Source organism: Mobula hypostoma, chromosome 3 (assembly GCF_963921235.1).
Source record: "Mobula hypostoma chromosome 3, sMobHyp1.1, whole genome shotgun sequence".
Taxonomy (NCBI): domain Eukaryota; kingdom Metazoa; phylum Chordata; class Chondrichthyes; order Myliobatiformes; family Myliobatidae; genus Mobula; species Mobula hypostoma.
The window spans coordinates 134132312-134144921 of NC_086099.1; the positions used below are offsets into that span (position 1 = coordinate 134132312).

Genomic DNA, 12610 nt, shown 5'->3' on the forward strand with positions numbered 1-12610 from the left:
TGGAGGAGCACGAATAGGTGGATGATAGGTGAATCTAGTTAAATGGATGGAGATTGGTAGGTGGGGAGGGTGTTATGAGTTTTGCAAGATACTGGGAGGTGTGATAGATGGAAGAGGCAGAGGGCTAAAGAAAAATCTGATGGAAGAGGAGTATGGAATAAAGGGAAGGAGGTGAGAAACCATAGGGAGAAAAATGTGGCTGAGGGGCACGGGAGGGGAAAGAGAAAGAATATTGAGGCCAGAGGGATAAGGGAAAACAAAGTGGGTGTAGGAAATGGAGGGAATAGTTACCAGAAGTTAGAGAAATCCATGTCGATGCCATCAGGTTGGACAGTAACAATACTGAATTTGGGGTTTGTTGTTCTAATTCTAGCCTCAACTTGGCGGTAGACGTGTCAGTGTGGGAATAGAAAGTGGAATTAAAGTGGCTGGCCACCAGGTAATCCTGGCTGTTAAGGTAGATACAGTGAAGGTGCTCAGTGAAGTGATTCCCCAACCTGCACTGGTTCTGATTGATTTAGAGGAGGCTATAGCGGATACAATAAATCGAACAGAAGTTTGCTTCCCAACTGAGCCTGTTTCATCTGAAGTGACTGTTGTCCCTGCCCATTTCTAATTGATATAGTACAAATAGCTGATCTCACTGGTCCTTTTTACTCAGGAGAATGACAGTGAGTAAACCTTGGACTGCCCTCTCAAACACCATAACAAGCTCCGACAAAAGTCTGACACGGGGTTGGAGCTATGCCTTTACCCAAAGCTTAAAGGCTTTTCAGTTCTCAAAAATCTCCGATGTTCAGACTCTTGACGCTGTTAAAATTGTTGCAAATAATAATTTAACAAAAGTGTGAAGTTAAAGCACCTGAAAAATGGACAAGTCAATGGACCTTCTTTTAACTCTTGCCTTCCACTTACTATAGGTTGAAAATGTCCGTTGAAATACATTGCTTTCTCCATTCTAAATGCCTAATATAGGATGAGAGAGATAATTTTCCTTGTGTAATACTGACGATTTTTAGCAAGATTGATCTCCGCTGATTCTGTGGAGTTCAATGACCGATCGAAGTTACTGACACAGTGGCATTTATCATTTGGCAAGTTTCAGACTGATTGCAACTCTTGTGTGAGACTGCTGAATGGCAGAAATTCCCTACAGATCTGCTTGCCACATGGAGCACAGTTCAACCCTTGTCACTGTACAGAAACTTGTGCTTTGAGCTGCAAGTTGCAATTTAAAACCTCAAACAGGATGTAACGTTACTGGAGTGGAGTTTGAAGTGCTTTTGAGAACTAGGTTTTAAAATATCACAAGAAATATTGCTTAAGCTTGATAAATAATATTCTGCAGCATTTGAAGCTTTGAGTACATTTAAAAATTCTAATTGAAGTTGATAGAGCTGCTAATGTTCATCAGTTTTTATTATAAATGAAAAGCAAATAGTGCTGAAGATCTTATACATTTTTAAACAGACCTTTTGGGGAATAAAAACTTCAGAGAAAAATAGTTAAATTTAAATTTCTGCTCAAATTAAGTTTCCTAGATGGTTCTCTTTTTTTTTTGAGATCCTAGACCATGAATTGAGTCCAAATTTATAATAAGCTAGAGATAGATTGGGTTATCATATAATTTGAACTTCACATCTGCACTTATAATGGTGCTAGAAAGTTTGTGAACCCTGTAAAATTTCTGCATAAATATGACCTAAAATGTGATCAAATCTTCACGCAACTCCTAAAACTAAATAAAGAGAACCCAATTAAATAAATAAGACAAAAAAAATTATGTTTGTTCATTTACTTATTGAGAAAAATGATCCAATGTTACATGTATTTGTTGGAAAAAAGTATGTGAACCTCTGAGGTAATGCCTTCTACAAAAGCTATTTGGAGTCGAGTGTTGTAATCAAGTGATGACATTGGAGGTGTGGGTTGTGGAGGTGCCCTGCCCCATATATATATATATATATATATATATATATATATATTAAAAAAAAGACACACAAAGTCAGGTTACTGACAGAGACTGCTTCTTCTCGAGGAAGATTGTTTATGTGCACCATGCCTCTATCAAAACATCTTTCAGAGGACCTTAGAAGATGAATTGTAGAGATGCATAAAGCTGGAAAAGGCTACAAAAAGCATTTCTAAAGACCTGAGTGTTCATCAGTGCACAGTAAGAGAAATTGTTTACAAATGGAGGAAACTTGATACTGTTGCTACTCTCCCTTGGAGTGGGAATCTTGCAAAGATCGCACCAAGAGCACAGCGTTCATTGCTGAGAGAGGAAAAAGAACCCAGGGGTAATAGCAAAAGATCTGCAGACATCTATAGAACTTACTAAAGTCTCTGTTCATTTGTCCACTAGAAGAAAAACACTGAACAAGAATGATGTTCATGGGAGGACACCACAGAGGAAACCACTGCTCTCCAAAAGAAACACTGGAGCCCGTCTTAAGTCTGCAAAAGACCACCTGGATATTCTACAATGCTTCTGTGACAATGTTCTGTGAAGAGATGAGAATAAAGTTGAACATTTTGGCAGAAATGCACATTGCTATGTTTGGAAGAAAAAGGACACTGCACACCAACACCAACACCAAAACCCCATCCCAAATGTGAAGCATGGTGGAAGGAGCATCATGGTTTGGGGCTGCTTTGCTGCATCAGGGCCTGGACAGCTTGCAAAGAGTTCAAAATTGTATCAGGGCATTTTACAGGAGAATGTCAGGGTAACGGTTCATCACCTGATGTTCAATAGAAGTTGGATAATGCAACAAGAAAATGATCCAAAAGACAAGAGTAAATCAACAACAGAATGGTTTAAGAAGAAGAAAATTCCTGTTTTGGAATGGCTGAGTCAAAGCTCTGACCTTAATCCTATAGAAATGTTACGGAGGAACCTGAAGCAAGTAGTTCCTGCTAGGAAGCCCAACAAAATCACAGAGTTGAAGCAGTTTTGTAAGGAGAAATTATCTAAAATTCCTCCAAGCTGACGTGCAGGATTGATCATTTACCAGAAACGTTTGGTTGTTAACAATGTCATTAAAACCTGTGTGGATGAGTGTGTGCCTACAAAGACTTGCTGTACATTCCCAAACCAAAAGCCGTGGATAAACCAGGAGGTACTTCATCTGCTGAAGGCTAGATCTGTGGCAATTAAGTCTGGCAACCCAGGCCTGTACCAGGAAACCAGGTATGTTGGTGGAGGGCTATATCAAAGGCGAAGAGACCATTTTGAACGAGGTTGGAGATGACATCGGATGTACAACAACTCTGGCAGGGTTTTTCAAGACATTACTTCCTACAAAGTGATACCCAAGAGCATGAATGGTAGTGATGCTTCACTACGAGACGAACTCAATGCCTTCTACGGCCACTTTAAGAGGGAGAATATAACTACAGCTGTGAAGATCCCTGCTGCACTTGATGACCCTGTGATCTCCGTCTCAGAGGCCGATGTTATGCTATATTTAAAGAAAATGAGCCCTCGCAAGGTGGAATGTCCCGATGGAGTACCTGGTAAGGCTCTGAAATCCTGTGCCAACCAGCTGGCAGGAGTATTCAAGGACATTTTCAACCTCTCACTGCTATGGGTGGAAATTCCCGCTTACCAACAAATGCATGTAATGCGGATTGTAAATCTAATCACATTTTAGGTTGTATTTATGGAGAAATAGATAAAATTCTACAGGGTTCACAAATTTTCTAACATCACTGTAGGTTGTAAGCTTTCTTGGATATTTTTCGTTTTCTATAAATGCTGCTGAAAATAGTATTCTGTCACAGCCAGTTCTAATTGCTATTCAATTCCTCAATGTTTCCTTCGGTCCAGGCTTTAGAAGAAATGAAACGTGAAACTAGGCAAATAAAGATTGACCGACGTTTGACTGGTTCAAGTATAATTGATGAACCTCTACAGCAGGTAAAGAAAAACAGATCTTAAGTTTTGTGAAGTTTTTAAAAAGATGTACCGTAAAATATTCATATGTAATGGTTCAGTGTGGAAGATTTTTAAATAGAAACATAGAAAAACTACAGCACAATACAGACCCTTCAGCCTACAATGCTGTGCCGAATATGTACGTTGATTGTATTAATTCAATGCCTTGTTTGAATACCCTCCACACTTAGTTTTTTAAATATAAATTGATCCTTTCCATAATAAACACTGAACATTCCTGCTTGCATTTTTTTTATGGAAAGAAGTTTTTGATGATGCAACAAAAGTAATTGTATCCTGTACATAGTGCTGAAGAATTCTTGAAAAGTTGGCTTGGGGGATGTGGCAATTGCCTTCTAGTGAACAAAGGCAGCATCCTTAGAGCTATAAACACAAGAGATTCTGAAGATTTTGGAAATCCAGCCAGGTTAATGCCAACACGTGCAGAATTACTACAATTTGTGTCAACTTGAATATCATTAAGACTCTTCAATGTTCTTGTTGACTTTGTGCATCCTCGCTTAATTTCTGAAGTTTCTTTTTTTCAAATGTTTGGACCAAGCTTGAAACAACATTTGGGATTAAAATGGTTCTCTGTAATTTGTATGTTTGTGCCACTTGTTTTTACAGTTGACACCTTCATTCGTCTTGTTAATGATTCTTGGAGCAGCAGTTGCTGTTTGTATTTGTCCTGCATTCTGTAGCTAAAGTATTACAGGGAAATTTTATGCTTTGTTTTGCAGATACTGGTTTTGTTATATTGCTTTGGAGATGCTGATTTGGCTAGATACACAACAAGTTTGGATTATATTAATTACAGTTCTAGTGGCTACTTCAGAATTTGGAAAGCCAGCGTGCATCACTCAGGTCTTCCCAGTTTATGACAGCTTAATTAGCATTCCTTAAAATTCTGCAGTACTTTGTGCATCTTTCATTTCTCCATTGCTTCTCCTTTGCTCTTGGGATTTACTTGAAGGGAGTTGCAAAAAGTTGCAGTTGGTTTCTTAAAGTTGGAAGCTTCATTGGAGTGCCTAATCAAGCAACCAAAACGATAAGGTCTCAATTCCCCAACTTCTGGTCACAACTTTCTCATTATTTCTGTACTTTTTCATCACTTTCTTAGAGACCGCAGTATAGTGCATTGATGAGAATTTTGCACAGGTATTTTTTCTAATCAAAGTTCTACGTAAATTCATCATTAACCCTGTAGATTTCTATTCCACTCTATTTTTAGTAAATCCCTTTACTTTGTTAATAATTACAGCAGCTTGTATTGCTGCTTTTAACAATTGCCTATTCACAGATTTCTGTTCTTAATCTCTTTTTATTTACTTCTTTAAAAAATTGCTACCTCAATGAATCTCCCAAGTATTTGCTGAATTGAGTATTTTTCCTAATGAAGTTTTTCTGCAAAACTATTTCTTCTTTGTGTTTTGTTAATCTTTCTTCAAGTCAAGTCAAGTCACTTTTTATTGTCATTTCAACCATAACTGCTGGTACAGTACACAATAAAATCAAGACAACGTTTTTCAGGACCATGGTGATACATGAAACAATACAAAAACTACACTGAACTACGTAAAACAACACAAAAACTACACTAGGTTACAGACCTACCCAGGACTGCGTAAAGTGCACAAAACAGTGCAAATATAACAGTAAATAATATACAAGACAATAGACACAGTAGAGGGCAGTAGGTTGGTGTCAGTCCAGGCTCTGGATATTGAGGAGTCTGATGGCTTGGGGGAAGAAACTGTTAAATAGTCTGGTCATGAGAGCCCGAATGCTTCGGTGCCTTTTGCCAGATGGCAGGAGGGAGAAGAGTTTGTATGAGGGGTGCGTGGGGTCCTTCATAATGCTGTTTGCTTTGCGGATGCTGTGTGTGGTGTAAATGTCTGTAATGGCAGGAAGAGCGACCCCGATGATCTTCTCAGCTGACCTCACTATCCACTGCAGGGTCTTGCGATCCGAGATGGTGCAATTTCCGAACCAGGCAGTGATGTAGCTGCTCAGGATGCTCTCAATACAACCTCTGTAGAATGTGGTAAGGATGAGGGTTGGGAGATGGACTTTTCTCAGCCTTCGCAGAAAGTAGAGATGCTCCTGGGCTTTCTTTGCTATGGAGCTGGTGTTGAGGGACCAGATGAGATTCTCCAGCAGGTGAACACCAAGAAATTTGGTGTTCTTAACGATCTCTACGGAGAAGTTGTCGATGTTTAGCGGAGAGTGGTCGCTCCGTGTCCTCCTGAAGTCAACAACCATCTCTTTTGTTCACATTCAGAGACAGGCTATGGTTCATTTTAGTATCATCTGCAAATTCTAACAACAGTGTTATTTTAATTGTTGCTGGCAAATTAATGTTCATTGTGTGTAAGTAATTGTCCCATGGTGGTAATAAGTAGGCCTCTTTAATTTATGGTCCTTGTGAAAGTAATTGTCTAATGACAAAATTTTGTGATTTCCAGAATGTTAACCAAGCAATCTCCTCTACTGGCTTGTTTTTCATTATGCACTCAGTTGCCATTTATTAGGAACACCTGTACACCTGCCTGTATTGTAAAAATCTAATCAACCAATCAGATGGCAGCAGCTCAATGCATAAAACCATGCAAACATGGTCAAGGGGTTGAGTTATCGTTCAGCCCAAACATCAGAATGGGGAAGAAGTGTGATCTAAGTGTCTTTGACTGTGGAATGACTGTTGATGCCAGACAGGGTGCTTTTGAGTTTCTCAAAAACTGCTGAACTCCTGGGATTTTCACTCGCAAGTCTCTAGAGTTTACAGAGAGTGATGTGAAAAATTCAAAAAAAATCTAGTAAGCAACAATTCTGTGCAGAAAACCATCTTGTTAATGAGAGAGGTCAGTGATACACCGTAGCACCAAGCCCTTTGCCCAATGAACCCATGCTGCCCAATTACACCTTTGTGACCAATTAACCTACTAACCTGTACGTCTCTGGAATGTAGGAGGTAACGAACATTGAGAGGAAACCCACATGGTTACAGGGAAAATGTACAAACACCTTGAAGACAGCGGGAGGAATTGAACCCTGGCATTGTAAAGCATTTCTCTAACCGCTATGCTACTGTTACAGAGAATGATGTGAAAAACAAAACAACAAAAAAATCCGTGGATGGCAGATCTGTGGGAGAAAACACCTTATTAATGAGAGAAGTCAGAGGAGAATGACCAGACTGAATCAAACTGACAAGAACATGACAGTAACTGAAATTACCACATGTTACAACAGTGCTGTGCAGAAGAGCATCTCTGAATGTGCAAACGTCAAATCTTGAAGTGGATTAGCTGCAGCAGCAGAAGATCATGAACATACCTGATAAAGTGGCACTGAATGTGTTTTCTCCTGTTACTGAACTAAATCATCAAGCCTAATTTATCATGTATTAATTTTATTTTTGTTTTTGTAGCCTGGCACCTTTGATTTTCAATGCATTTGGCCCTACATTACCACAGGTTCATCTTGATAACCGTTAGTAAATCATGCCATCCCAATTTAAAATTACTCTTGAAATTACAATGTTAAATGCTGTGTGTTTGAAGAAAGACACTTAAATTGTACAATTACACTCCCAGTCCTTAATCTTCAATCTAATGTTATGCTCAAAGCTCTATTTGTAAACATTTATTTTCTGTTGATTTAATTCAGTGATTAAATCAGTTTCTATGGCACAGCCTTTTCAACCATCTATTACAATGTGTTTAATCTGACTTTTATCCAGATCTTCAATAAGACAATTGCTACCAATCAAAAATCATAGTCATACTGAACACTTCAGCTCACCACATCTGTGCTGACCTCTGACCAACCTCACTAATCCTGTTTCTTTTACATACACACTCATGCACCAGGCTCTACTTCCTCAAAAGTTTGCAAAGATTTGGAATGACATCTAAAACTTTGGAAAAACTGCTCTAGATGTCTGGTGTATATTGACTGGTTGCATCAAGGCTTGGTAAGGAAACACCAGTGCCTTTGAGCGGGAAGTCTTTACAAAAAGTAATGGATATGGCCCAGTCCATCACGGGTAAAGTACTCCCCACCATTGCACAAATCTACATGGAACATGGTCGAGGAAATTAGCATCCATCATCAAGGACTCCCACGGTCCAAGTCATGCTGTCCTTGTTGCTGCCATCAGAAAGAAGTTACAGGAACATCCAGCCCAACACTAACCGGTTCAGGAACAGTTATCACCCCTCAACCATCAAACTCTTGAACCAGCAGAGATAACTTCACTTAAGTTCACTTGCTCCATCACTGAAATGGTCCCACAATTTATGGACTCACTTTCAAGGACTCTTCATCTCATGCTCTCGACACTTATTGCTGCTTTTTTCCTCTTTAGTACTTACACAGTTTGTTATCTTTTGCACATGGGATTTGTCCATCCTTTTGGGTCTGGACTTTCATTGATTCTATTGTGTTGGATTTACTGTGTATGCCTTCAAGAAAATCAATCTCACAGTCACTTTTGGTGACATATATATGTATGTTGATAATAAATTTTACTTTGAGTAGTCCTCAATTGGTTCAGGTTGCCTTTGTGGCTCCATTTTTCTTTGTAAGGGTAAATTCATGTAACAATGTTTTATGTCGAGCTGAGAGAATTATCAGCAGTGCCATCAAGAACCTATTCTGAGATCAGTTAATCCTCCCACTATCTATAAGGAGTTTGTAGGTTCTTGCTGTTTCCAATAGGATTCTTCTGGTGTCTGATTTAAGAATCAGGTTTAATATCACTGGCAAATAACATGAAATTTGTTAACTTTGTGGCAGCAGTACAATTGAATACATGATAAATACAGGAAAAAATTGCAGTAAATAGTGTGTGTGTATATGTGTGTATGTATATGTATGTATAGACATACACAAACACATATGTACGTATATGTGTGTATGCATACATTTATGTATGTGCATGTGTGTGCGTATATGTGTGTATGCATGCATCTGGATTAATGTGTGTGTATGTGTGTATTAAATAGATAAATTAAGATAGGTAGTGCGAAAACAAATTTTAAAAAATAGGTAATGATCATGGGTTGAATGTCCATTTAGAGATTGAATGGTATAAGGGAAGAAACTGTTCCTGATTCACTTAGTGTGTGTCTTCAGGATTCTGTATCTGTTGGTAACAATAAGAAGAGGGGGTGTCCTGGGTGGAGGGGGTCCTTGATGGAAGTTGCTTTTCTGAGGCACCACTGCTTGAAGATGTCTGAGATACTATGGAGGCTAGTACCCATGATGACGGTGCTGACTAATTTTATAACTATCTGCAGCTTACTTCGATCCTGTGCCGTAGGCCCCTCCTCTCTCCTCAACTCTCTCCTCTCCTTCTCCCCCCACCCCCCATACCAGACTGTGATGCAGCCAGTCAGAATGCTCTCCTGGGTACATCTGTGGAAGTTTTTGAGTGTTTTAGGTGACAGACCAAATCCCTCCAGACTCCTAATGAGATATAGCTGCTGTCTTGCCTTCTTTATAGTTGCATCGATATGTTGGGACCAGGTTAAATCCTCAGAGATCTTGATACCCAGAAACTTGAAATTACTCACTCTCTCCACTTCTAATTCCTGGATGAGGATTGGTTAGTGTTCCCTAGTCTTGCCCTTTCTGAAGTCCACAATCAGCTCTTTCATCTTACTGACACTGAGTGCACGGTTGTTGCTGTGACATCACTCAACTAGCTGGTATACTTCTGTATGCCTTCTCATCACCATCTGAAATTCTGCCAAAAATGGTTGTATCATCACCAAATTTCTAGATGGCATTTGAGCCATGCCTAGCCATAACAGTCATGGGTATAGAGAGAGTAGAGCAGTGGGCTAAGCACATATCCCTGAGGTGCACCGGTATTGATCGTCGGTGAAGTAAGTAAGTTATTTGCAATTCTCACAGATTGTGGTTAGGAAGCCCTCCATTACTCCAAAGATGTATGGGCTAAGGTTGCTAATTTGTGGCCATGCTATGCTGGCACTGGGCGTATGCTGACAGCTGCAAGCACATCTTCGGACTGTGTTGGTATTTGACGCAGATGGCATATTTTACTGTATGTCTCGATGTACAGTGTCTGTATAAAGTATTTACCCCCCTTTTTAAATTTTCATGTTTTATTGTTTTACAACATTGAATCACACTGAATTCAATTTGTTTTATTTTGATGCTGATCAGCAGAAAAAGACTTCCATATCAAAGTGAAAACAAAGTGATCTAAATTAATTACAAATATAAAACACAAGTTAATTTATTGCATAATATTCATCCCCCTTTAATATGACACACCAAATCATCACTGGTGCAGCCAATTGGTTTTGCAAGTCACATAATTAGTTAAATGGAGATCACCTGTGTGTAGTCAAGGTGTTTCAATTGTGGTAAAAATACACCTGTATCTGGAAGATCCTTCTGCCGGTGAGTCAATATCCTGGCTAAAACTACACCATGAAGACAAAAGAGCACTTCAAGCAACTCTGTGAAAAGGTTATTAGTCATAGTCATAGTCATACTTTATTGATCCCGGGGGGAGATTGGTTTTCGTTACAGTTGCACCATAAATAATAGTAATAAAACCATAAATAGTTAAATAGTAATATATAAATTATGCCAGTAAATTATGAAATCAGTCCAGGACCAGCCTATTTGACACTAGGGTTCACTCACGATCTGCATGCAACCTGACAGAGCTTTTGCAGTTTGTAAAGAAAAAGTTTTGTCAAAAAAAAACTGCAGTGTCCAGATGTGCAAAGCTAATAGAGACCTATTCATACGGACTCAAGGCTGTAATTGCTGCCTAATGTGCATCTACTATATTCTGACTTGAAGGGGGTGAATACTTATGCAATCAATTACTTTGTGTTTTATATTTGTAATTAATTTAGATCACTTTGTAGAGATCTGTTTTCACTTTGCCACAAAAGAGTCTTTGCTGTTGAGCGGTGTCAAAAAGCCAAATTAAATCTACTGTGATTCAGTGTTGTTAAAAAAAATGATAAAACATGAAAACTTCCAAGGGGAGTGAATATTTTTTTATAGAAGCTGTATATCAAAACATAGTGAAATCCAAGGTGCAAAGTACTTGGGAGTCCCTAAAGGTTAGCTTGCAGATTGTGCTGGTGGTAAGGAAATGTGGACTATGCTAATACTACTATTATAATAATATAAGGTGCCACAGTAGTATAGCAGTTACCATGATGCAGTTACCACAAATATAAAATGCAGTTCAAGGACATACCAGATAGGTTCATGTGTCATTGTAAATTGTCTCATGGTGAGGTTAGGGCAGCTCAAAGGGTCAAAAGGGCCTATTCCATACGTTTTTCTAAATAAGTGTGTAGTATCAGAATGTTTGAATCTTTTTGCCAGAACTGCTTTGTTTAAAAAACAAAATATGGTAGGGTTTTGGGAAAAAAGCTTGTTCTTTCTATCTTTCATTTTCTTTTGCAGGTCATCCAGTTTGCACTAAGGGACTATATACAATACTGGTATTATACTCTAAGCAATGATGAATCATTTTTACTTGAAGTCAGACAAACTATACAAAATGCACTAGTTCAGTTTGCTACAAGGTAAGTTGGATTCACTTGGTAGCACACTGGTGGTGTAGAATTGTATTCAGTTAAAAATGAATATGAATGTTAAAGTAAAATTTATATTAACTATTTGTGGAAAATTGCAAAATAATTCAGATACTCACAATCAGCAACACCTGTGGAGAGAAATACAATTAGCATGTTTAAGACCTTTAGATTAGAGAAAGAAAGTTAAGGATTAAGCATATTAAGATTTTGCAATATTGAGGGTGATGTGGAAGGAATATAGGATATCAGTAAATTGGAAGACTGGTGTTAAGATTTGTAGGTTTGTAGATGGTGAAGTGGGAGATAGTAAAGAAAATTGACTGAAGATGCAGTGGAACCTAGGTCAGCTGGAGGTTGAGCAGAGAATTGGCAGATAGAATATAATCCACATAAGTTGAAATGCAGACTGTACTGATGTCAGAATGTTTGAAACTTCTTGCTTGGACCTTTAATAGGCAGACACATTTTGGTAAGATATATAAAACAAATGGGAGAGACCTTGTACAGATGAACAGAGCGAACTAGGGGTCCAAGTCCATAGCTCCTTGAAATTGGCTCAAGTAGGATAATGCAAAAAGCATTTGGTGTGCTTTCCTTCAAAGAGTGAGACTTTGAGTATGAATTCCAACATCATATAGCAGTTGAACAAGACCTTGATTTGAAATGTTCATGAATTTTATAAATTGTAACAATAATTTGGTTCTAATGATTGTCATTGAACTTCTGCATCATAGAAAATGTTATTTTTTACCTTTCTGCTAAATACACAACATATTTCTAAGATCTCTCAATAGTGATTTTATAGTTTACTACAACAAAAACATTTATTTGAATTTGTAAGTGAAAATGAAATTACAGATGCTGAAAACCTGAAGAAAGGAAAACAGAGCGAATGTTTCAAGACAAAGGCAATTTGTCTTCACTCTGAAACATTTGCTCTTTGGTCCATCACCTCTGCTCTGCCATTCCATCATCGCTGCTTTATTTTCTCTCTCAGCCTCATTCACCCACCTATTCTCTGTAACCTTTGAAGTCCTTACTAATCAAGTATCAATCAACCTCCTCT

General features: G+C 38.4%; 1 protein-coding gene across 5 annotated transcripts in view; it reads left to right on the top strand.

The window, feature by feature from the left end:
• snx13 (sorting nexin 13) overlaps positions 1–12610 on the top strand; it is a 207771-nt gene that overhangs the window by 88041 nt on the left and 107120 nt on the right. For 4 of the 5 annotated variants that reach the window (XM_063043762.1, XM_063043758.1, XM_063043761.1 and 1 more), the window contains 2 exons: positions 3833–3922; positions 11411–11532. In XM_063043762.1, coding sequence (XP_062899832.1) covers positions 3833–3922; positions 11411–11532 — 212 coding nt within the window. The remainder of the gene's footprint in view (positions 1–3832; positions 3923–11410; positions 11533–12610) is intronic. The other variant, XM_063043760.1, reaches the window with a different exon arrangement.